Source organism: Paroedura picta, chromosome 17 (genome assembly GCF_049243985.1).
Source record: "Paroedura picta isolate Pp20150507F chromosome 17, Ppicta_v3.0, whole genome shotgun sequence".
Classification (NCBI taxonomy): Eukaryota; Metazoa; Chordata; class Lepidosauria; order Squamata; family Gekkonidae; genus Paroedura; species Paroedura picta.
In genome coordinates, this window is record NC_135385.1 from 16379755 (window position 1) to 16402809 (window position 23055).

Here is a 23055-nt window from a genome sequence, read left to right on the forward strand (position 1 = left end):
AACACATTGCACAAATAAAATAATGTTCTTGTGGCTTATGTACAACCCCATCTCTGTAGACAACCGTCTAACGCGGGGGTAGTCAAACACCGGCAGGAGCTCCTGGGAATTGTAGTCCATGGACATCTGGAGGACCACAGGTTGACTCCCCTGCCCTAGATCCAAGACAAGCCACATTGCTTTTGCCGGTTCCAGTAAAACTCAACTGGCAGCAGGAGCACCTTTTCTGATTCCAGCGTGAGAACCTGCCGCTCTTAACCACTAGACCAAGCTGGCTTTAAAAGAACTGCTTTGCAAGAACAACTCTTAAGAGAGCTGCGGCTAGATCAAGGTCTAGTTCAGGGGTCGTCAAACTGCGGCCCTCCAGATGTCCATGGACTACAATCCCCATGAGCCCCTGCCAGCGAATGCTGGCAGGGGCTCATGGGAATTGCAGTCCATGGACATCTGGAGGGCCGCAGTTTGACGACCCCTGGTCTAGTTCTCCAGACTAGAATCTGCTGCTTTTTAACCACTCCACCACTTTAAGACCCAAAGCACGCCCTTGCTAACATCACCAGTGAGGCTAGCTCTGGAAAATCTTCCAAGTGGCTCTTCTGCAGCTGCTGAATCCCAACTATTTCCTGAAAACATCAGCCCAGCTATCTGGCTTGGGGTTCAGGGGACAGAGCTCGGGACATCACAAGGTTAAGCATGCGACATCTGTCGTCGTGAAGTTTTGTTCACCCTTTGCTCAGTCAAGTGCAATAACTAGAAACGTGAAAGGGGAAGAAATTATAGTCCCCCGCTGGGGCTTAGAATCAAAAGGCAAACGGACTGGATTATGCATCCTAATAAGTCTTCCTAACGATGACAAGTCAGCCAGCTAAGCAACGCTAGGAAAGATCTGTATTCACGCCCGAAGTGTCCTTCCCTTGATTAGATTTCCCCCTCCTTTTATTTCGAGCTTAGCCACAAAAACCTCCCAAACACATTTGCTTCCAAAGTCTCTTTGCCGAATCTCCCCGAGACTCTTTTCAGAGGTTCTTTTCCATTATGTGCTTCAATCAAAGCAAAGAAAGGGCTGGAAGGGGTCGCAGGGCAGCTGCTATTTATCTTCCGAGACAGCCACACCGGGGGACTGCCTGCCTGCAAAGTAGCTGTCCTCCTTTCTTTTACCCGTCTTTTCTGGCCACGTCAAGATCTGGGGCTACCGGCCCATCCAAAACCACAAGATAAATTTCATTGACCCCAAAGTTAGCTTTTTAAATGTTTTAATGGCTGTGCAGGTGGAAACAAAACTCGTTTCAGAGGCGTTTGCGACTCCGTCAGGGTGAGCTTTCCGACAGAATGAATCTTCCAAAGGAAAAGATACGGAACCTGAATAACAGCTGGAGACACAGCCTGTCTTTGGATGGCCTGAGAACTCTGCCTCCCAGGTGCTCTGGATGCATCAGGTCCTTGACTGCAGAGGAAGCCTGAGGGCCAGCTCTGCAAAATGGTGTAGCTCAGGGTGTTTGCTCTGCCTCTTAATGTAGTCCAAGGTTTTTACCTGGAAGGGGGGAGGGGAGGAATCGTATTTTACGCTACAATAGCAAATATTTTATTCCCCTATGCCAGGGGTAGTCCAACTGCGGCCCTCCAGATGTCCATGGACTACAATTCCCAGGAGCCCCTGCCAGCTTTCGCTGGCAGGGGCTCCTGGGAATTGTAGTCCATGGACATCTGGAGGGCCGCAGTTGGACTACCCCTGCCCTATGCCCCTTCGGTTGCTCCCTCCCCCAATCCCTCCCCTCCTCCCCATACAAGCACAAGGGGGAGGGGAACACTTGGTTTGCTCTCTAATTTGGGAAACAGCCAGCTTCCACCCTTTACGGCTGCAAACATACAAACAGGCCAGAAAATATGCAAGCGGCGTGCGGGGAGGAAAATCCCGGAAGTCAAAGGGCCGTTCAGCAGAAACTGGGTCAAGACTTCGGTGCCCAGGGGAGCTCCCTCCACCCCTTCCCAGGATCAACCTCGGCAGAGTAAAAGCATGCAGATTAACAACGGCATAATGCATGCACTGCAGTGTTTGAAATGCCGGGGAGAGCCACTTTAGATTTATTATTTTTATTTGGGGGCAGGGAACAAACAGCCCCAACAATATGGTAACTTTTTTTTCCGAGGTGCACCAGTTGGGAAGAGCTTAGAGCTGGATCCCTTCCTTTGGCTTACATCAGGAAATGTCTCCGTTGTGCGGGAGGGAAGTGCCACAATTAGCAGAACAGATCTAAGCCGTTATTCCGCTAAGCCAAGACTTCTGAAAACTGACACAGTAGCCCCCCCACAAATAAAGTAGTGACACTCAGGCTCTTTGATCCATCCCACTCGCCTTCCCCTCTCTCACAAACACACACACACCAACATACACACACACAGACCCCTTCCCTCCCCACTTCCCCATCCTCTCTCCCTTTCCTGACCTACTCCCCTTTTGCTCCCCCCACAGACACAGATAAGAGTCCTCCCCCCTCCCTCCTTACCTGTTCTCCCAGGAGGGCCCCAGTCTCCTCCAGCCTGGAGGGTAGCGTCTGCATCGCAGCCTGCGGCCCAGCCCCTGGAGGCCTTGAAGGCAGCAGCCCAGCCCCGGGGAGCTGCATGGCCTTTGCTCTGGCCCCCAGAGGCCTCCAGGACGACAGCAGAGCTTGGGCCAGTCACACAGCCTCCGTCCCGGCTCCCAGAGGCCTCTGCGGTGGCATCGTAGCTTTGGCCTACTGCACAGCCTCCGCCTCCACAATCCTTCTCCCTCCCTCTTCTGGCACACTCCCTGGGACGAGACTACAGATATTGCCGAGGCTATGGCAAGTGGTGGTATAGAAATCGAATAATAAAATGATTTTTTTTTTAAAGTGATGTCCATACCCATTTCCGTCCCAGGAGGCACGACAGAGATGTGTTCCACATAATAAAAAAAGCAAGCTTGCCCTTCAGATTAAAAACACCTGCAGTTCCAAACTCTACTTCTGTTTCTCTCTCACCATGGTTTTGGTGTCAGCAAAGCCGTGCTTCTGAGCCAGGTTCCACAGGTTCACTGAAAGCTGGTTGAGCTTGTTGTTCCGTAGGTCTCCATGAGCCAGAATGCTATTGAAGAAGTAGAGGGCCAGCTGACTCTGCCGCTTTAAAGTCTGCAACAGTTATAAACAAGGAACTCAATTAGTCTGCAGCTTGCAGGCCTACGTTGAAGACCAAGCCGAAGGAGATTCCACTGGAGGTCCCCAACCTTCTTATCACCGATGACCGGTCAACGCTTGACAATTTTACTAAGGCCTGGGGGGGGGGGTCTTTTGCCAAAGGACGTCACCGCCGCCTGAGCCCCTGCTCCACTTGCTTTCCTGCCGGTGCCCCTGACTTCCCACCACCCACTGAGGGGCGCTGCCAGCAGCAGCTGTGCAGTACCACGCCAAGGGGGAGCCCTAGCCATGGTGGCCATCAGATAGCACCAAAGGTGACCCAGTGGCAGAGTGGCAGGGCAGCTCCTGAGGCAGCACCCGGGGAGGAGGACAAGGAGGAGCCACGGCCCGGTACTGACTGATCCACAGACCGGTACCAGTCCCTGGACCGGGGTTGGGGGACCACTGCACTGGATGGATATTGTATGAAAACACTCTATGCCAACGACATTGACTATTGTTGGAAAAAACCTGGTGTGCGGAGTCAGAGTAGGTTGGATTCTGGTGACCTATCAATAAGGTACTGCAGACAAATCTTTCTTGATTAATGACCACTGCGTATTTTAAGGCAGTGATCAGGCTGCCTAAGGAATAGGCTGCCTAGGGAGGTGGTGAGCTCCCCCTCACTGGCAGTCTTCAAGCAAAGGTTGGATGCACACTTTTCTTGGATGCTTTAGGATGCTTAGGGCATAAATAAAAGTGTCCTCCATTCAGAGGTGGAGCCACCAGCCAAGAGGAATCAAATTGGCAGGCGGATCCTTGGAAGCAGCCATGGCTGCCCTGCCACACCCATGAACCCATTTCATACTCTGCTGGAGCTGCCCAGGACGAATGACTACGGAGGTGGCGGGAGGGGAGGAACACCCTCCTAGCCCTGCAAAACACCCCCCACACACACACACACACAGAAAGGAGCTTTGGCTGAGCCACAGTGCAGGGAAAGGCTGTCCAAGAAAGCTGCTGCTAGCTTCAGCGGTGGTGCACCTGGAGCCCTCCCATTCAGAGCTGTGCTGGCCCTTGACCTTCCTAGGAAAGCCCCAGTGGGAATCCACCCTGGAGCACCAAGGACAGCCCACTCAGTTCCTCTTGGTTCAAGGCTGCTTCACCTAGTTGCAGCACAGTGAATTAAGAAAGACACCAATGCAGGTGGAGAACCACGTAGAGATGAAAAAGTCAAAGGAGAACATAAAATGGGCCCCCCAAGCTGGATCTGAGAGCCGCTGTGGGTACCACCAGCAATGCTGCTCCTCTCGCATCCCTTCCGGAACACATTCTGCACGGCCAAGAAAAAGGCCGTCCTCTTACCTCATCTTTTCCAAGGCTCTTCAGATGCTCCAGGATCTGAGCAATCACCGTTTCACACAGCTTGCTGACCTCTGCCAGGAATTTGGTATCTCCACTGTACAAGGTATCGTTGGATTCCACTGGGAAACCAGGATGTTCCAAGTTTAAAAACAAACAGGGGAAAAGGTGCAAGTGAGAACATTCATCCAATTTTTTGTTTTTCCCTTCAACAATTGTCACATTGAGCTGTTCAGAGCATCGATGAGTCTTCTCCTAGTATGGCTCTCAGGAGACTAGTTTTGTTCGTTTTATTACGGTCCTAGACCAGCATAAGATGATACAGAAACATCCATTAAAACCAGGAATTAAAACATCTTAAAAGATAACAATAGAAAATAGAATAAGGTAGATAAACACAGCTGTCCAGATTCATTTAGAACAGACCATTCTATTACGGATTTTGATCGCTGCTGCGCAGAACTTGCAACTCTATAAGTTGTATTATTTTCTATATCTGCAAGCAGCAGAGAGATGTAAAATTCTCCTGAGCGCCCTGGGAGTCTGCCTAGCAGCGGAAGAATTAGACTAGTTCAGGAGACTAAGTTCTCTCCTTCTAGGAGGTAGGGGCTACATGTTCCCTCAGAGATGGAGACTCTATGTTGGGACCAGGAGAATAAATGGAGGAAATGCTTCATATTTTGTAAGCTGCACACTCAAATCCTTATCTGAAGTCCATGAAAGGGATATAGCCTCCATCAGAAATAGCACGTAGGAGATATCCTTATCACGGTCAGCTTCTTTTAATGGGGAAGCTGTTTGCTCTGGCTGGCCCTGCAATTAAGGCTTACTATATGCGGACGTTACATAGAAATTACATTCGTTTCTTTCAAATTAAAACGTCCAGGTCTAGTTGGCTGGGCGAAAATGTAAAAGACATTAGAATTCTATTTTAAAAAATCAAGGCAGGAACTTATCTGGAACGAACGTCCTTCCATCCCTGGGCTGGAACCGAGGAAAAAGGACCACGATACTGATACGTCTTGGGACTGTTCATAGTACTGGCTGTTTATTAATATTTAGAATTTTACCCACTGAATTATGACAATAAAGGTATTTGCGAACTCCTTTGAGGATTTTGCGGTCAAAAAGTGGGATATAGGGGCCCTTACCTGAACTATTTAAGAAAACAATACAAAAGGGGATTGAAACGGGGAACTAAATGTATTAAATGAAGAGCATAACCTTTCTTTTTTCTGTACTAATAATGTAGATTACATGTATTTCATTATCTTTAATCCTGGAAAATAAAAATAAAAATCTTTAAAAAGTGGGATATAAATGCAAGTGGTGTAACCAGAATCAGGCCAAGGCTAAGGCTAGCCCAGTTTTGTTAGATGTCGGAAACTAAGCAAGGTCAATCCTAGTTAGTCATCGGATGGGAGACTCCCAGGAACGCGCAGGGCAGGCAAGGACAAGCCAGCTCTGAACTTCGCTTCCCTTGAAAACATGAGAAAGCTGCAACTTGATAGGACTGTCCACCACCAGCTGGAAGCAGAGGAAGTTTCCACTTTGGAACTACGCTAATGGGCTGGTTGCCTAATTATTCTGACTTGATTTTCCATCAGAAACATGAAAGATGATTTGCTCCTCTGAAAGCATGCCGGTTCATTTTGGAAAACACTTTCTCTAATTTTAGTCTTCCCTCTGAAATCAGAACCTCAATTGTTGTTGAATTCCAGATAAGTTCATTGGGAAAAAAATTAAACAATTTCAGGATCAATTCTCATGTTAAGAGTGTGTGTTAAAATAGCACTGTAAGAATTAGACCCATACGTATTAAGCTTGAAACTCAGGCATTCCACCGATTGGGGAAGAAAGATGGCTGCTCCTCCCCTCCGCATTCCCCGGATGTCTTTAAGGGCAGCTCCGCAAGCTGCCCATGACCAATACCTCTGTGCAAGAAGCTGGAAGCTGGAAGCTTCACTGGGCAGGCATCGTTGCTGAGCTGTCCTTAGAAGTCTCCTGGGGAACAGGGAGGGAGGGAGGGAGGGAGGGAAGGAGTGACTGAGGGAGGGAGTGACTGAGGGAGGGAGGGAGGAAGTGTCTAAGGGAGGGAGGGAGGACGTGCGGGAGGGAGGGAGTGACGGAGAGAGTGACGGAGGGAGGGAGGGAGGGAGTGACGGAGGGAGGGAGGAAGGGAGGAAGTGTCTAAGGGAGGGAGGGAGGAAGTGTGGGAGGGAGGGAGTGACGGAGAGAGTGACGGAGGGAGGGAGGGAGGGAGTGACGGAGGGAGGGAGGGAGGGAGGAAGTGACTAAGGGAGGGAGAGAGGAAGGGAGTGACGGAGGGAGTGACGGAGAGAGGGAGGGAGGGAGTGACTGAGGGAGGGAGGGACAGAGGGAGGGAGGGAGGGAGGCTGGCTGGCTGGCTGGCTGGGGTTGGCCGGTTGAGTTGAGTTGGCTGGTGTTCCTGGGCTGCTGAATGTTGATAGGTGGTGGAATGTGGAATGTGACCTTTTATTAAAGTGGCTGCGTGGATTTTTGATGCTGCACGTGACCATGGAGGAGAGGAACCACCTTCCTCCAGTTTATACCCCGATTGGGAAGGCACAGAATCCAAAACGGTGCCGCTGAAACAAAGGACAATTTCCCAGTTTGCTTCCTAGATGGAAGACACTCCGGGAACTTTATGCTGAGTTCCATGACAGAAGAAAAACGGGCCATGCATTTAACAAATAACCAAAAGCCTTCTTGTGACAGAGTTCTAGAGGCAGCTTATACATAGAAGACACATAAGAACCAAACTTAAAAGTGCAGAAGGCCCAAGGAAAACCCCCAACCCCCCTTCTCAGCTGGTGCTTTAAAAAAGAAAAGTCCACCGACACAATAAGCAAGTTCCTTGTATGCAGAGCCGCAAGGAGGACAATGTTTGCCTTCAAAGACATAGGGGGCCATGGAGCAAGGCCTCTGCTGGGGACGGTCAGGGGTGCCTCCTGTGGAATCAACCTGGAGTCCACATCTGGACCATCACAATATTATTCTTATTTCTATTCTTCTTATCCAGAGACTTAAACGAACTTGAGCAGGCCTGCTCGGAAAACCATTATTAAAGCTTCAAGTCCACGAAGGCCTTTAAAACCAGGCGCTGGAGCGTCACTGAAGCAAAACAGTGTTTAATCCCGTGTTTTGCACAAATAAGGTTTGCAACACACGGATTAAGGGCTTAGGCTCTTTGGAGAAGGCAGTAATCCAATTGCAAACTCAGCAGTCACACGCAGGGGAGGGGTGTGGAGGGGGCCAAGCTGGTAAGCCCTTCTGAGGTATATCCTCAGGAAGATGGGCACTGAGTCCTTTGTCCTGGTCAAAGAGAGCTGTGTGGGCCAGGTACTTGGGGGCGCATCAAAACAATACGAGGCAGGGCTTATTGACACTGCATGAGGAGCCACGCAAAAGGTGTCCACAGCTGCTGTGTCTTGTTCACTGCTAGAGTGCAACTCAGTTCAGCACCAGGGACACAAACGGAGGCCTTGCACAAAATTTCTAAAAAAAAAAGACCCTTTTCTCTGCACTCCATATTTAGTCTGTTGCCCAGATTCCTAATTCCACACTCGTTGACATGGCCTAGTCTACTCCCTGGAGAAGAGCCTGATGCTGGGAGCGATTGGGGGCAAAAGAAGAAGGGGACGACAGAGAATGAGGTGGCTGGATGGAGTCACTGAAGCAGTCGGTGCAAGCTTAAATGGACTCCGGGGAATGGTAGAGCAGGGGTAGTCAACCTGTGGTCCTCCAGATGTCCATGGACTACAATTCCCATGAGCACCTGCCAGCAAATGCTGGCAGGGGCTCATGGGAATTGTAGTCCATGAACATCTGCAGGACCACAGGTTGACTACCCTTGTGGTAGAGGACAGGAAGGTCTGGAGGATCAGGGGGTCGCGATGGGTCGGACACGACCTAACAACAACAAAATCTACTTTTTGAGGGAGAAGAATTATGCACACAAGGTCACCCTGCCCTCAGCCATTCACATGCAAGAGACAGGTCACAGCAGAAGCTGTCCGTGTTCGTGTTGTCCCTCTGCCATACGGCTGTGGCATCACCCACAGCTGAATTTAGGGACACATCTATGGATTCCTTCCGTGTCGCACTTTGGTTTTTGACTGTCAAATCTGAGAAGGCAAATTTATTTTTATTCATTTTTCCACTTGTACGCCGCCGTCCCCAAGAGGGCTCAGGGTGGTTCGCAACAGTAATAAATTGCATAAAATCGACCCAATCGTCAGTCTTAAAAATGACTAGCATTAAATTGTTCTCTCTTGCCCCAGAGGGACAGACCAGAACCAATGGGATGAAGATAATGCAAGAGAAATTCCATCTAAACATCCGGAAGAAGTTCCTGACAGTTAGAGCGGTTCCTCATTGGAACAGGCTTCCTCGGGAGGTGGTGGGTTCTCCTTCTTTGGAGGTTTTTAAACAGAGGCTGGATAGCCATCTGACGGAGAGGCTGATTCTGTGAAGGCTCAAGGGGGTGGCAGGTGACAGTGGATGAGCGATTGGGATGTGAGTGTCCTGCATAGTGCAGGGGGTTGGACTAGATGACCCAGGAGGTCCCTTCCAATTCTATGATTCTAGGATTCTATGAAAAGCAATCTCAAAGTTTCAGACAAGCCACCTCTTTCTCTTCTGAGCGAGGGGCAGCCCCCCACAGACATCAAAATCCCCCTCACCCTTGTCGACGTGATAGATGTAGGTCTCCTGATTCATGGCCGAGAGAAGATGCAGAACGTTTGCATAAATCCGGACTTTATCATCGCTGTTATCTTCCCAAGTGTAGTCCTGGATGACATTGAGCAGGCCCCGAGCAAGAAACAGCACGCCCTGTTCAGGATGATCCTGAAAAAGACCAACACCAAAGCAAGGGCTAACCATCACCTTTCCCCAAAAATCTTGCAAGAACTATAAAGGTGCACGTAAGCTGTTAAAACTCACTGTAACATCAGGTTGGGAGATGTTTTTGTCAGCTCAGCGGTCTGTTAGCCACCCAGCACTAAAGGCAGAAAGCCTTTAGAAAAAGCCCTGGGGTAGTCCAACTGTGGCTCTCCAGATGCCCATGGACTACAATCCCCATGAGCCCCTGCCAGTGCTGACATGGGCTCATGGGAATTATAGCCCATGAATATCTGGAGAGCCACAGTTTGGCTAGCCCTGCCTTAAAAGCTCAATGGAGATTCGCCTATTGTGAGAGCAACGTCTGTGCTACCCTTGAGCTGTCCTTGGTCCTGAATCTGCTTCTGTCTGCTAGGCATCTAGAACTGATTTCAACATCGGCTTCCCCTCCTCTGTTTCTAAATCACATCGACCCTGTGAGGTAGATGTGGTTGAGAGAGAATGGCTGGCTCAAGTTCGACTAGCAAGTAGAGTAGGAGACTGGAGTCCAGGTCCACCAGATGTTTGCAACTCAACTGCCTGCCTGCTCTCAGATGGAAAGAAAGGGCGCAAGGAATGGACGACTTCTCCCCCCTGAAAGGCTTTCTTACATCTAGGAAACTAGCATGTCATGAAGAGATTTGGAAATGTACACAAGCACACACACACACAAAACCCAATGTGCTATTTTCCTATATTCAGAGAAGTATGCAAGTCCGCATATGAGGTCCAATCCAGGCGCTAGCTAGCTCAGGGGTAGTCAAACTGTGGCCCTCCAGATGTCCATGAACTACAATTCCCACGAGCCCCTGTCAGCGAATGCTAGCAGGGGCTCTGAACGCTGGCAGGGGCTCGTGGGAATTGTAGTCCAGGGACCTCTGTAGGGCTCAGTTTGACTACCCCTGAGCTAGCTACTTCCCCCTGCTAAGCTTGCAAAAGGCTTCGCAGTTTCAGCCCGGAAAAAAGGGTAAAAAATGTCAGCTACTTACTGGAATGACCAGCAAAGTGGAAAAGAAATTGCAGAGGAACTCCAAGAGGAAGGCTTCCGAGGGCCGCATCTTCCCATCTACGTTGATCATCTTGGGCACCTCGGGGACGAGGCTTATAGCAGCTTTGAAAAAGGAGTCCGCTGGGAAAAGAGAAGCCGCCACACCATCAGCAAGCAGAACCCGGATCGGCAGTATGTCTTTACTTCTTCAGTACCTACCTGTAGCTTCCTCAGAGTCGAGGGCCCACAACTAGCAGCCCAAGTCCCCAGAGGGCATGCAGCCTCTGCCATGCTACCCCACTGTTACTAGAAGATTCAAAATGCAACATGGCTTCAGTGCAAGACCCAGCATCCGACCCTGGCAGGTGGACAGGAGACCAGAACAGGCTGAACCATTAACAAAGCAACAGTGTGGTTTATAAACTATGGCACGGTGTATCTGTATTTGTGGAAATGCAGGGAATGATCTTCCCCACTACATTTTGGCTTGTCCTATTTCAGAAGAAATGGAGATAGTGACAGATTTTATTTTCCTGGGCTCCAAGATCACTGCAGATGGGGACTGCAGCAAAGAAATTAAAAGAGGCTTGCTCCTGGGGAGGAAAGCTATGGCAAATCTAGACAGCATCCTGAAAAGCAGAGACATCACCCTGCCAACAAAAGTGCGTTTAGTCAAGGCTATGGTCTTCCAAGTTGCAATGTATGGCTGTGAAAGTTGGACCATAAGGAAGGCCGAGCATCAAAGAATTGAGGCTTTTGAACTCTGGTGCTGGAGAAGACTCTTGAGGGTCCCTTGGACTGCAAGGCGAACAAACCGGTCAGTCCTAGAGGAGATCAGCCCTGACTGCTCCTTAGAAGGCCAGATCCTGAAGATGAAACTCAAATCCTTTGGCCACCTCATGAGAAGGAAGGACTCCCTGGAGGAGAGCCTAATGCTGGGAGTGATCGAGGGCAAAAGAAGAAGGGGACGACAGAGAATTTGGTGGCTGGATGGAGTCACTGAAGCAGTCGGTGCAAACTTAAATGGACTCCGGGGAATGGGAGAGGACAGGAAGGCCTGGAGGATCATTGTCCATGGGGTCGCGATGGGTCGGACACGACTTCACACCTAACAACAATAATATTTCAGATCCCAGGGATAAATGCCTGAACACAATTCTAACCTCCTTAGCCTCTCTTTGCAACGGGGACAAATTTACCCGCTATCAGACAGATGGCCTTCAGAAGACAACATAGTTTTAAAAATTAGGCTTTTAAAAGGTTACAGAGTTTATGAGATCATGAGCAAAATTTAAAATAGGCAACAATATCTTGGCTACCATCACAATAAATGCAGGGCCTTTGTTACTTAGTATTACGTTAATCCAGGGGTAGTCAAACTGCGGCCCTCCAGATGTCCATGGACTACAATTCCCAAGAGCCCCCTGCCAGCGAACGCTGGCAGGGGGCTCCTGGGAATTGTAGTCCATGGACATCTGGAGGGCCGCAGTTTGACTACCCCTGCGTTAATCAAATCTCACCAACACAGAACAATTGGAGGGGAAGATGTTTAAATGTGCCAACAGATATGCTCTTCTTAAAGGATATACATCCAAAGTTTAGAGGTATATTGGGATAGTCTTATACGATATAGGGGTGTTCCAAAATCAAGGTGAGCATACCTTGTTAGACACAGAGCCTTCTGTTTCTTCTTTCTTGCCACAAGAAAAATCAGAGCAAATGTGTCCTTAGGACCACTGGATTTAGACTTTATTTTTAAGTCTCTTCTTGTTAAATTTTGATGGAGGTGGCCATTTTAGAATGTGTTGAAGATACGTGTCTTGTGTCTTTGAGAGTTTTAGACTGTTCTGGAGATACATATGTTTAGCACCTTGATACCCTCTATTTTTTCCTTTTTCTTCCGGCTTTCTGATGGCCTATGGCCACGTATAATAAACTTGGCTTCATCACAAAGTGATAGCGGTAAAGCCCAGACAATTCTCTTGCAGACCCATTTTCTATGCTGCAGAACTGAGATCCAGGACACAAATACTTTGTGCAAAAATGCCACTAACTGAGACCCAGGAGCTGGCCCATGCGGAAGATGGCAGAAGAGGGCAAGACAGATTCTCAGACTATCAGCATACACGGGGTGGCAACGACTATTTTCACTCTACTGCTAAAATTCACATGTTCTTGTAGCTCAAAGAAAGCTCGCAGAAAGACAAGAGCATCATTTTAAAACCTGAATTCCTGACCTCCCCTTTTCTAGAAAAGTTTTAATTTCTGGCCTTGTAAGTACAAGAATCTTACAAAATCCTAATAGAGCATTCAAGAAACCTGCTTCCTTTTTAACAGGCGTGTTTATTTCTAACATAGGATTCGCGTCTTCGTTAAAGGACGTGTTAATTTGCACAGCCGGCTTTACAGAATGATCTCATTTCTCCCAAGGGGTACTGAGGTTAAAAAAAAAAGTGTGGATATTTATCCTAGAATATACAAATTATAACAACTTCTGCAGTTGTTACCTTGCTTCAAACTCACACTTTCCAGATCACAATAATCAAAGCACATAAAATGTCCGGCAGCAGGGAGAGTAATCGACACGGGGACTTTCCTGGATCTTAAAATCAAATGCTGCAGAGAAGCGCTTGAAGAATGCGCATTCCAAGGGTGAGGGGAGCGGATTACAAGCTTGTGTCTATTCCCATCAGTGAAATGTCAGAGATTATGGCAAAGTATAGAACGGCAAATCTCCCCCCCCCCATTCTTCTAACTCCCTACCTGACCTTTATAAAGCATCCAAAACAACCCCAGAGGTCAAAGAAGCTGGCAAAGAGAGAGGACGCTAAGCCAATACTGGAAGGGGCAGACAGGATACATCTTGTGAGCTAAAAGAATCTATTTATATCCCCAAGACACGTGCAGGTTTTCTTCAGAGAGCTATGGCAGCCGGAGGGAAGCAAACGGCTCTTCAAGTCGCTCTTAGGAATGCCAACCGGGTTCGGTGAGCATTTCCACAACTTCAGCAAAACCAGCCAACCTCTTTCCAACGCAATCGTAAGGTGAAGCGCAATGTTAATCATAGAATCACAGAGTTGGAAGGGGCCATAGAGGCCATCTAGTCCAACCCCCTGCTCTGCGCAGGATCATAGAATCATAGAACCATAGAGTTGGAAGGGGCCATACAGGCCATCTAGTCCAACCCCCTGCTCAACGCAGGATCAGCCCTAAGCACCCTAAAGCATCCAAGAAAAGTGTGTCTCCAACCTTTGCTTGAAGACTGCCAGTGAGGGGGCGCTCACCACCTCCTTAGGCAGCCTATTCCACAGCTGAACTACTCTGACTGTGAAAAAATTTTTCCTGATATCTAGCCTATATTGTTGTACTTGAAGTTTAAACCCATTACTGCGTGTCCTCTCCTCTGCAGCCAGCAGAAACAGCATCCTGCCCTCCTCCAAGTGACAACCTTTCAAATACTTAAAGAGGGCTATCATGTTCCCTCTCAACCTCCTTTTCTCCAGGCTGGACATTTCCAAGTCCCTCAACCTATCTTCATAGGGCTTGGTCCCTTGGCCCCAGATCATCCTCGTCACTCTCCTCTGTACCCTGTAATAATGATGATGCTAATGACAAATGCTTTGAGCCCTCGAAATTGCTAAATATTTATCTCAGCCAATTTTTACAAGGTCCATGCGGGACTCTCCTGAGGCAGAGTCTTACCTAAGACCCCCCCAGAGTACCCTTTTCAACCTTTGGTACCTGCTGAAATATTTTTCAGGTTTCAAGGTACACTTTAAGGGGGGCGGTAGGTGGATAGGTGACCAGCTCAGGGACATTATCAAGTGCTCCCTGCAAACGGGGAGATTCCTGAGATTCTCAAGAAGACGGTGATTTATCTGCTCCTCAAGAAACCATGTCAGGACCTGCGGGACCCTGCCAGCTACCGACCAATTGCACATTTGGCATTTCTGGGGAAGGTCGTGGAAAAGGCCATGGAGGACCAGCTCCTGGTGTCCCTGGAAGAAACTTCGGCGCTTGTTCCATATCAGTCTGGCTTTCATCCTGGCCACGGGGTGGAGACGGTGTTGGTCGCTTCGTTGGATGATCTCCGGCGCCAGCTGGATCAAGGCGGGTCGGCCGTGCTGCTTCTATTAGATCTGTTGGCCACATTTGACGCGGTCGACCGTGAACTGCTGGCTCACCGCCTCGCCGGGATGGGGATATGGAGCCCAGCCTTGAGCTGGATATGCTCCTTTCCCCATAACCGGATACAGAGGGTGGCGGTGGGGGATGGGTTACCGGGTCCTTATCGGCTCCCTTGTGGGGTCCCTCAGGGTTCAGTGCTCTCCCCCACACTATTTGCTGATGATACCCAGCTCTATCTTATAGAATCCTAAAGTTGGAAGGGGCCATACAGGCCATCTAGTCATAGAATCATAGAGCTGGAAGGGGCCATACAGGCCATCTAGTCATAGAATCATAGAGTTGGAAGGGGCCATACAGGCCATCTAGTCATAGAATCCTAAAGTTGGAAGGGGCCATACAGGCCACCTAGTCATAGAATCCTAGAGTTGGAAGGGGCTATACAGGCCATCTAGTCATAGAATCCTAGAGTTGGAAGGGGCCATACAGGCCATCTAGTCACAGAATCATAGAGTTGGAAGGGGCCACACAGGCCATCTAGTCCAACCCCCTGCTCAACGCAGGATCAGCCCAAAGCACCCTAAAGCATCCAAGAAAAGTGTGCATCCAATCTTTGCTTGAAGACTGCCAGTGATCTCCTCGTGGTTGGCCACCCGGACTCCTCCCCGGAACCATTTGCCAGATGTTTGGAATCTGTGGCTGAGTGGCTCAAGCAGAGTGGCCTGAAGCTCAACCCCTCCAAGACGGAGGTCCTGTGGTTGGGTCGTAAGGAGGCAGTTCAGGAAGCGCACTTGCCCTCTGGCCGGGACGCAACTTGAGATGGGCTCCCAACCCGGAAACTTAGGGGTGATCACTGACGCCTCATTAACACTCGAGGCACAGATCAAGAAGGCAGCTAGCCAGGCATTCTTCCCATCTTCGGTTTGTATCGGTTTTAATGGGATAGGGGTTTTTAGCCAAATTTGTAACCCGCCTCGAGCCTTTGGGTTACATAAAAAGATGATGACGATATGTATTATGCATGTTGCTAATCTTTCAAAACTAGACGGAAAGGCAGCCAGCAGCCTTTTCCCACTAGGACTATAAACGCTTCATAGGGAAGGGCTACGGCCCAGTGGAAGAACACCTGCCTGGCATGCAGAAGGTCTCTGGTTCAGGCCCTGACATCTCCAGCCAGAAGGGTCAGGCACTGTCCCTCTGGAGAGCCTTTGCCCGTATCAGTAGACAAGACCGACTCTCCGGGCCCAGGGGCCTGATTTGGTATAAGGCAGCCTCCAGAAGACAGGACGTGGTTTCCCACAGGGTCAGAAGATAAGGACAGATGGAAGAGCCCCCTAAGCAGTCTTGGTTCTGAAGGGGACTGAGCACCAGTGGCAGGAAGCAACGTCCTTAGCCCTGCTTTGGCACAGTAGGCCCTTCTGATAGGAAAATCGTAAGGAAGCACGCAGGAGGCCAGCTGATAACAGGATGGGAACAAAGACGGTCACAAGGGGAACAATGAGGCAGGAGGCCACATTGGACAGCCGGGATGCCTCCAAAGATCTGCTATTATTGGACCATCGATCTCTCTCCAACACACAGGCCCGCGCACAAACAGAGAGCACGATTACTCACATGTGAGAGATGGCAGGTTAAATTTGATATACAGGCCCTCTCTTCCCCAGGGCTCCCTTACTAATGCAAGCTAGCAGTGTGATCAGCAAGGGGGGGGGGATCAAGCACGCATTGCAATAAATTGCCCCTGAAGCCTTCCTAGACTCCGATTAATAGCCTGTGCACGACACCGTATGCGGTCTAGTTTATGCTTCGCTAAATTTCCCCTTCCACGGCAGCTCTTTTTTCATTCTGGCCGACCATTAGGCCATAAATTCTTCTGCAGGCTTCCATTATACCCTTTACGGCTGGGGTGACCTTCACGAAAGGGGGGGGAAAAATAACGGCCTGGTTGTGGCAGAGGAGGTTTCCACGGTATGAATTATGACAGCACAGGGGGCTCCGGAGACTTCAGCTTGGATCGTACATGACTCTTTGGAATACAATCAGAGACAAAATTCTCCCCTAAGACTTCTGGGGAGACATAAGGCTGATTCTTTTTAGAATCAACTTCAGGGTGGTTCTAAAGGTACCAGAGATCTTGTCCACTGTTCCTCTAAGCCAACCTGTGGTCCTCCAGATGTTCATGGACTACAATTCCCATGAGCCCCTGCCAGCATTCGCTGGCAGGGGCTCATGGGAATTGTAGTCCATGAACATCTGGAGGACCACAGGTTGACTACCCCTGCTCTAAGCCACGGGGTAGCCTAGCTGTGGTTCTCCAGATGCCCATGGACTATAATTCCCATGAGTGCTGGAAGGGGCTCATGGGAATTGTAGTCCATGGGCAGCTCTGTTGTGTGTGTATGTGCTACATATACTGAAATGCTTTCATTGTTAGGGCCAAACTAAGCATTTTGTTGAACAGGCTCAATTGGATCTCCACAGGATATAGCTTATCCTAAAAAGGAAGCTGCAGAGGCTGGGGGGGACAAGTCCGATCAGGCACCTGGGAAGGGGAGGGGACCCTTCCACTCAGTGCCACATCTCTGGTTCAAACCATCAGCTTCTATAAGCCCCAGTGGAGAAAAAACAAACAAGCCCCCTCCTCTTTGTACGCTGGCCAACCGCAGTTGTGTAGGAGGTGTATTTCAATTTGGGAAATGGCATGGGGGGGGGGGGAGAGAGGGAGAGAGTTAAGCCCCTTTCCTTTCCCGACACTGAAGCCTCCAAACCATTCAAGGTCTCGTTCCCCCCTCAGTTACTTTTTTAGGTTACCCTAGAGGGGATTCACAGATTGCCACTGCACCGCATAGCTCAGCATTTTAAAGTTTACCATCCCCAGCTGAGAACCCGATAAATCAGCAGTGAGATTCTACACTGTGCCCTGTCCTTAAGCTCAGGGGGGATAGAAAATGATCATTCTACTCAGCAGTGAAAAACTCTCCACAACCAAGATTTCCTCTGGGACCCTTCCTTCTTATCCTCATGTACTACTGACCCCTTGGAAAAACGCACAGACTTTCAGACATGCTCATCGTCCCAGTGGAAAAAGACAGGTGGCCGCCTTTTCTTCTAATCCCTCCTCCTCAACGAAAAAGAAGCCAAACTGCTGCAGGGAGGGGGGAGGAGAGGAAAGATATCACAGTGTCAGGAACTTTTATTCCTCGTTTCTGGGTGAATCTGAAAATGTACTTTCTGGGTCACAGGAAGAAACCATCCCGCTTTGCTTTCAGATACGCCGGGGGCCTTGCAGAAATATTAGCTCCACCGCCGTATTGTGAACTTCTGTACTCTGAATGCAGATTTTGGTCAGTGAACTTAAACAATAGAAGTCCCGTCCTGATGTGCTTCTTCCGTTTTTTAAGTCTCTTGGTGAAGTTAGTCATACATAAAAGCCCAAAGCAGCTGGACAGTTCTCGGTGTGTCTTCAAGCGAGCCAAGCTATTGATAGTTTTGAGAAGATCAAAATATCAGGAAAGACCCCGTCCTGTTTCAACATCTCATGCTCAAGCCAATGGGTCAGTCAGGTCTCAGCAATGTTGAGAACTCCTCTGAGGAGGAAGGGGCCGGCATAGCCAAATCAGAGGCAGCAGAAGCCTACAAACAAGAGGAAGAGGTACAACCTCCACCCCCCACCCCTAGCTCTGATCTAGCAGATGAAAGCCAGCTGCCTATTTCCAGCCCTCTGGGAGCACCATTAGAGAGGCAGCAGGCTTAGAGCAGAGCTGCAGGCTGAAGGGAGAAGTGCTCGCTTTATGGCTAGACATCAGCTACTGGCTGAAAGTGATGAGGAGTTGTTGCAGGATTAAGACTGGGCAGCTGGCATTTAACTATAATACTTCTTGAGGGACACTGTGGGGGTGAGTTACAATACTATTTTTGCATTCTAGGCATTCTATGAAATTTTTTGTTTCTCCATATAGACCAATTTTTTAATCAAGAACTCCCCTGGCCAATGGTGTCCCGCTTTACCGATGTTAAAAACTGGTCACCTTCATATAAACATATCTATTTGTTAATTGGATGTTACAAGGACTGTCTAGAGCAGGGGTAGTCAAACTGCGGCCCTCCAGATGTCCATGGACTACAATTCCCAGGAGCCCCCTGCCAGCATTCGCTGGCAGGGGGCTCCTGGGAATTGTAGTCCATGGGCATCTGGAGGGCCGCAGTTTGACTACCCCTGGTCTAGAGACACATGAATGCATCAATAATCTCAAGTCACAGTCATGGGTTTGGGAGTTGGCAGAGAACGGCATAACCCATAATGCTCTGCAACTGAGTAAAAGGAAGGGATTCAAGAGCTGGACTGTATTTTACGGTTTTTAATGTTTTAAGGGGCTTTACGGGGACTTTGTGATTGTGTTTTCTATTGCAAGCCACTGCAAGGTGACCTTGTCGTGAGCAGCGGGGTATAAATTAAAACATAAATAAATAAATAAACACCAAAGGTGGAAAATGATGTCAGTCAAATGGAAGGTGAGAAGAATTTAACTCTTCCCCTCTAATTTTTGGCAGATTTGTACATTTGGCCACAGTTTTCTTTTTTTTCCTTTTTTTTTATGGAATCGCTGGCAATCCATATTTCTATTTCACACAAATATTTACTGGTTGGGGCCAGGGAAGGGTCTTTTTAAGGTACTCGATAACAAACTCCCCTTCACTTAATTCATGCATCCTTCAGTGATGACATAGATTAGCGATCCCCAACCTGTGGGCCGCGGACCACATGTGGTCCTTCGACTAATTGGAGGTGGGCCCTGAAGGACGCCTTCTCCCCCCCACCCGGCCCTTTACTTCATCCCCCCCAGCCCTTTACAACACACTTCATTGTTGTGGCGTGTCTGTATCTTATTTTGAAGGGATGTTTAAACATTACCCTAGCGATCAGAGAGCGTTAGGGCAGTGGTTGAGAGTAGAGGAGCAAACTACCCCCTCCCACCGGGCCTCAGTAAAAGGCATTGAGTGGTCCCTGGTGATAAAAAGGTTGGGGATCACTGAGATAGATTAAAACTCTGCATATGCCTATGCGCGCTCTAATTATCTGGGCGGTGTAAAAAAACCCTAATGAGTTAATCACAGAAGAGCAACCAAGCATGACTTCATGCTGGGGTCTGGGCCTGGCCGGTCTGTAAACAAGCCAAATAAACACAAAATGTATCACCCTGACTTAGCAGCTCTATTGTTTCGAGAACGCACTTGGACGGGAGAGTCAGCTCCGCTCTAAATCCCTCGACTCTGACGCTTCGTGCCGCAGCATGTCCAAACAAAGAAACAAACCCGCAGCCTTGCAGGAAAAAATCCCGAGTCAGCTTCCTGGGTCAGCTCGTTTGGCTTGCACCCGCTGGAACTTGCTAGGGGAACGGACAATGCTGACAGCACCCATCATGCCCCTGAAAAGGACAAGGCTTTAAGCCTTCTCCCTTGTACAGGCCTGGAACCATCCGAATCGGAAAAGATCACACCATGTATGGCAGGAAGCACAAAATGCCCATGAGGACTGGCTCCAAAAAGAAGGTTTTAAAGATGGAACTATCTGGGTTGCTGTTTACGGTGGGTCCTCAATGTCTCTTTCACCTCCCCAGATAATTGAAAATATTAAGGCCCTCAAGGCCACACAACTGGGCATCAAGCAAGGTGGGCACCAGATCATGAATAGGCCTCAAAGCAATCGTTCATCTAGACCAGGGGTGGGCAAACTGTGGCTCTCCGGATGTCCATGGACACGTGCGGGCAGGGGCTCATGGGAATTGTAGTCCACGGACATCTGGAGAGCCACAGTTTGGCCGCCCCTGGTCTAGATGAACGATTGCTTTGAGAAACCAGTTCAAACCAGTTCAAGAAATGCTCCCTTTAGTTGAACACAAACAATGGCCAATTTTAAAAGGTTCTTCTGCATCTACTAGAGAAACATTTCAAGCTGGGAATGGGTTTAGTAGCTTTAGTAGTAAGCCTTGATGGGTCTAGATGGGACAGTGGGCAAGATGATGCATAGGGATCTCCAGCGGGGAGCCAGGATAATGCAGTGAACATTATGAAGAAAGGCTGGGGGAGCTTGGTCTGTTTAGCCTGGAGAGGAGAAGACTGAGGGGAGATCTGATAACCATCTTCAAGGATTTAAAAGGCTGCCATATGGAGGATGGAGCAGAGTTGTTCTCTCTCGCCCCAGAGGGACAGACCAGAACGAATGGGATGGAATTAATTCAAAAGAAATTCCATCTAAACATCCGGAAGAAGTTCCTGATAGTCAGAGTGGTTTCTCAGAGGAACAGGCTTCCTCGGGAGGTGGTGAGTTCTCCATCTTTGGAGATTCTTAAACAGAGGCTGGAGAGCCATCTGATGGAGAGGCTGATTCTGTGAAGGCTCAAGGGGGTGGCAGGTGACAGTGGATGAGCGATAGGGCTGTGAGTGTCCTACATAGTGCAGGACGTTGGACTAGATGACCCATGAGGTCCCTTTCAAGTCTATTATTCTATGATTCCATGATTAGGTAGAGTGTTAAGACCAGGATCTGAGAGGCCCAGGTTCAAATTCCCCTTTGGTTACGACACTTGCTAGGTAATGCTGCACCAGTCACATCCTCCTCAAAAAGATTACGAAAGGATAACATAAGCAAGAAAAAGAACCATAGAGTTGGAAGGGGCCATGCAGGCCATCTAGTCCAACCCCCCTCCTCAGTGCAGGATCAGCCTAAGGAATCCAGGATAACGGAAGGACCGTAAATTAATGGGGCTTTTCCTGGGGGGTTTTATTGGACATCTGTAACCAGCCACGAGCCGGCTCAGGAGTAGCAGGAAATAAATCAAATACATCAAATACATCAAATAAATAAATAGCTTCCATGAAAAAGCTGGGTCCAAAGCCGGATTCAACCACATTGCCTGGATAATTTTGTTATGATCCGTTATTGGATCATCAGAGTCTGGCTCTACTTCTGGGTCTACAAAAGTCTACAACTTCAAAAATTCTGCCATTCTGATGAGTTATTCAGAATACTGACGATCTGTCTGAGATCATCAGTTGGAGAAAGAGAAGCTGGCTCCCCCACTGTCTCTGTCCCCCACTGTCTCAGAGTCCTTCTCTGAATCCCTGCCCCTATGATGGTCAATACAGGATTCGAGGGTGTCATCACACAGTCATAGAGTTGGAAGGGGCCATACAGGCCATCTAGTCCAACCCCCTGCTCAACGCAGGATCAGACCAAAGCATCCTAAAGCATCATTGATGACATGGCATTGAGCACCATCTCTGCTGTACCTAGAAGTAGACCCTACTTCATCCTGATCATAGTTTCGGCGCTGACCACAAGATGGCGTCAACGAAGGCAATCTAAGCGGTATTTCAACGCACAATGTCGATCTCCGCTTGGAGGACTCGATGGGCAGGTCCCTGCCAGGTCTTCGCATGGCTCATCTCGGACATACCACAAGCTCATCGTCTGACTCCAACAGATCTCCCATCTCTTGAAGAGGCTGTGGTGGTGTGCCACTCGGCGTCCAGTGGGAACGATGTTGAGCTTTGGCAGCAACTGGAGCTCGGTGTCAAGGATGGCCCCTTTCACATCGTTTCTCCGATGCTGAATGCACTGACGGCGCGGAAGAGCATCTGTGACATATTGGAGACATCGACTCTTCATGCCGACCTGACAGTGTTGACCGAACAATTGTGGGCACCAAGGGTCTTAACACTGGAGGCGATGGTGATTGTTGGTGTCGAACCAGTTCTGACTGACTCAGAGAGTTAATTAACCAACCTCCTTGACAATGTTTGGTGTTTTTCTTTGCTGGAGGTTCCAACCTGGCCCTTTTGTGTTTGTTGTCATCCTTCTTACCCTGAGGGGGAACTGAGGAGACAGAGGGCATTTTCGGGTGCTCGTCTCCCACACTTCCGCCCTCTGGGACAATTTCAGCTGCTGATAGAGCTTTTTCACACAATGCGGCTTTTAACTGTTGTGTTCCGCCGTCCCTCATTTTAGGGGTCATATTTCTGAAGGCTTGACAGAGTCCTGTAATGTGTCCCTCACCAAGGCAGGAAGACATGAGGCATGTCCATCGTTTTGTGCCGTTTTGTACCACATTCCCGGCACTTCTTAAAGAGAGCTTTAGAAGTGAAAGCTCTATGGATAAAGTTAAATAATCCGGGACTAATCCGATGGAAAATATTACCTCAGAAATCTGAGGTGATGAGTAAGTCACCTTACTCAGAAGAACCTCTCATGACGGAGGCAAGAAAATAACTGAGGGAGGAGTGCTAGTCCCTCCCAGGTCATGTGACTTTTGGGCAGGAAAAGTCTCCTCACTCTCTGAGATGGGAGGGGGATAGCACCCCTCCCCTTCCTACCCCCTCTGGGCCCATCATTGGCCCATCAGGCAGGGGAGGCAACATGGCCATATATGGTCATAAAAGGTAAAGGTATCCCCTGTGCAAGCACCAGGTCATGTCTGACCCTTGGGGTGATGCCCTCCAGCTTTTCCATGGCAGACTCAATACGGGGTGGTTTGCCAGTGCCTT

General features: G+C 49.0%; 1 protein-coding gene across 1 annotated transcript; it reads right to left on the reverse strand.

The window, feature by feature from the left end:
• Positions 1–1236: 1236 nt before the first annotated feature.
• On the reverse strand, positions 1237–10532 carry LOC143827304 (VPS35 endosomal protein-sorting factor-like). Its single transcript, XM_077316769.1, has 5 exons — positions 10388–10532; positions 9200–9365; positions 4497–4615; positions 3000–3146; positions 1237–1531 (listed from the first exon to the last, which is right to left on the reverse strand). Exons 1-5 carry the CDS (start codon positions 10475–10477, stop codon positions 1433–1435), a joined length of 621 nt encoding a protein of 206 aa, XP_077172884.1. The 5' UTR covers positions 10478–10532; the 3' UTR covers positions 1237–1432.
• Between the last annotated feature and the right edge of the window lie 12523 nt (positions 10533–23055).

Excerpts from the sequence above, each read along its gene's own strand:
- LOC143827304 (XM_077316769.1), bottom strand. The coding sequence starts at position 10,477 with ATGATCAACGTAGATGGGAAGATGCGGCCCTCGGAAGCCTTCCTCTTG. Across the intron at positions 4,616-9,199 it reads CATCTATCACGTCGACAAGG|TGGAATCCAACGATACCTTG; the intron begins GTGAGGGGGATT and ends CTGGTTTCCCAG. Across the intron at positions 3,147-4,496 it reads AGAGCCTTGGAAAAGATGAG|ACTTTAAAGCGGCAGAGTCA; the intron begins GTAAGAGGACGG and ends TAACTGTTGCAG.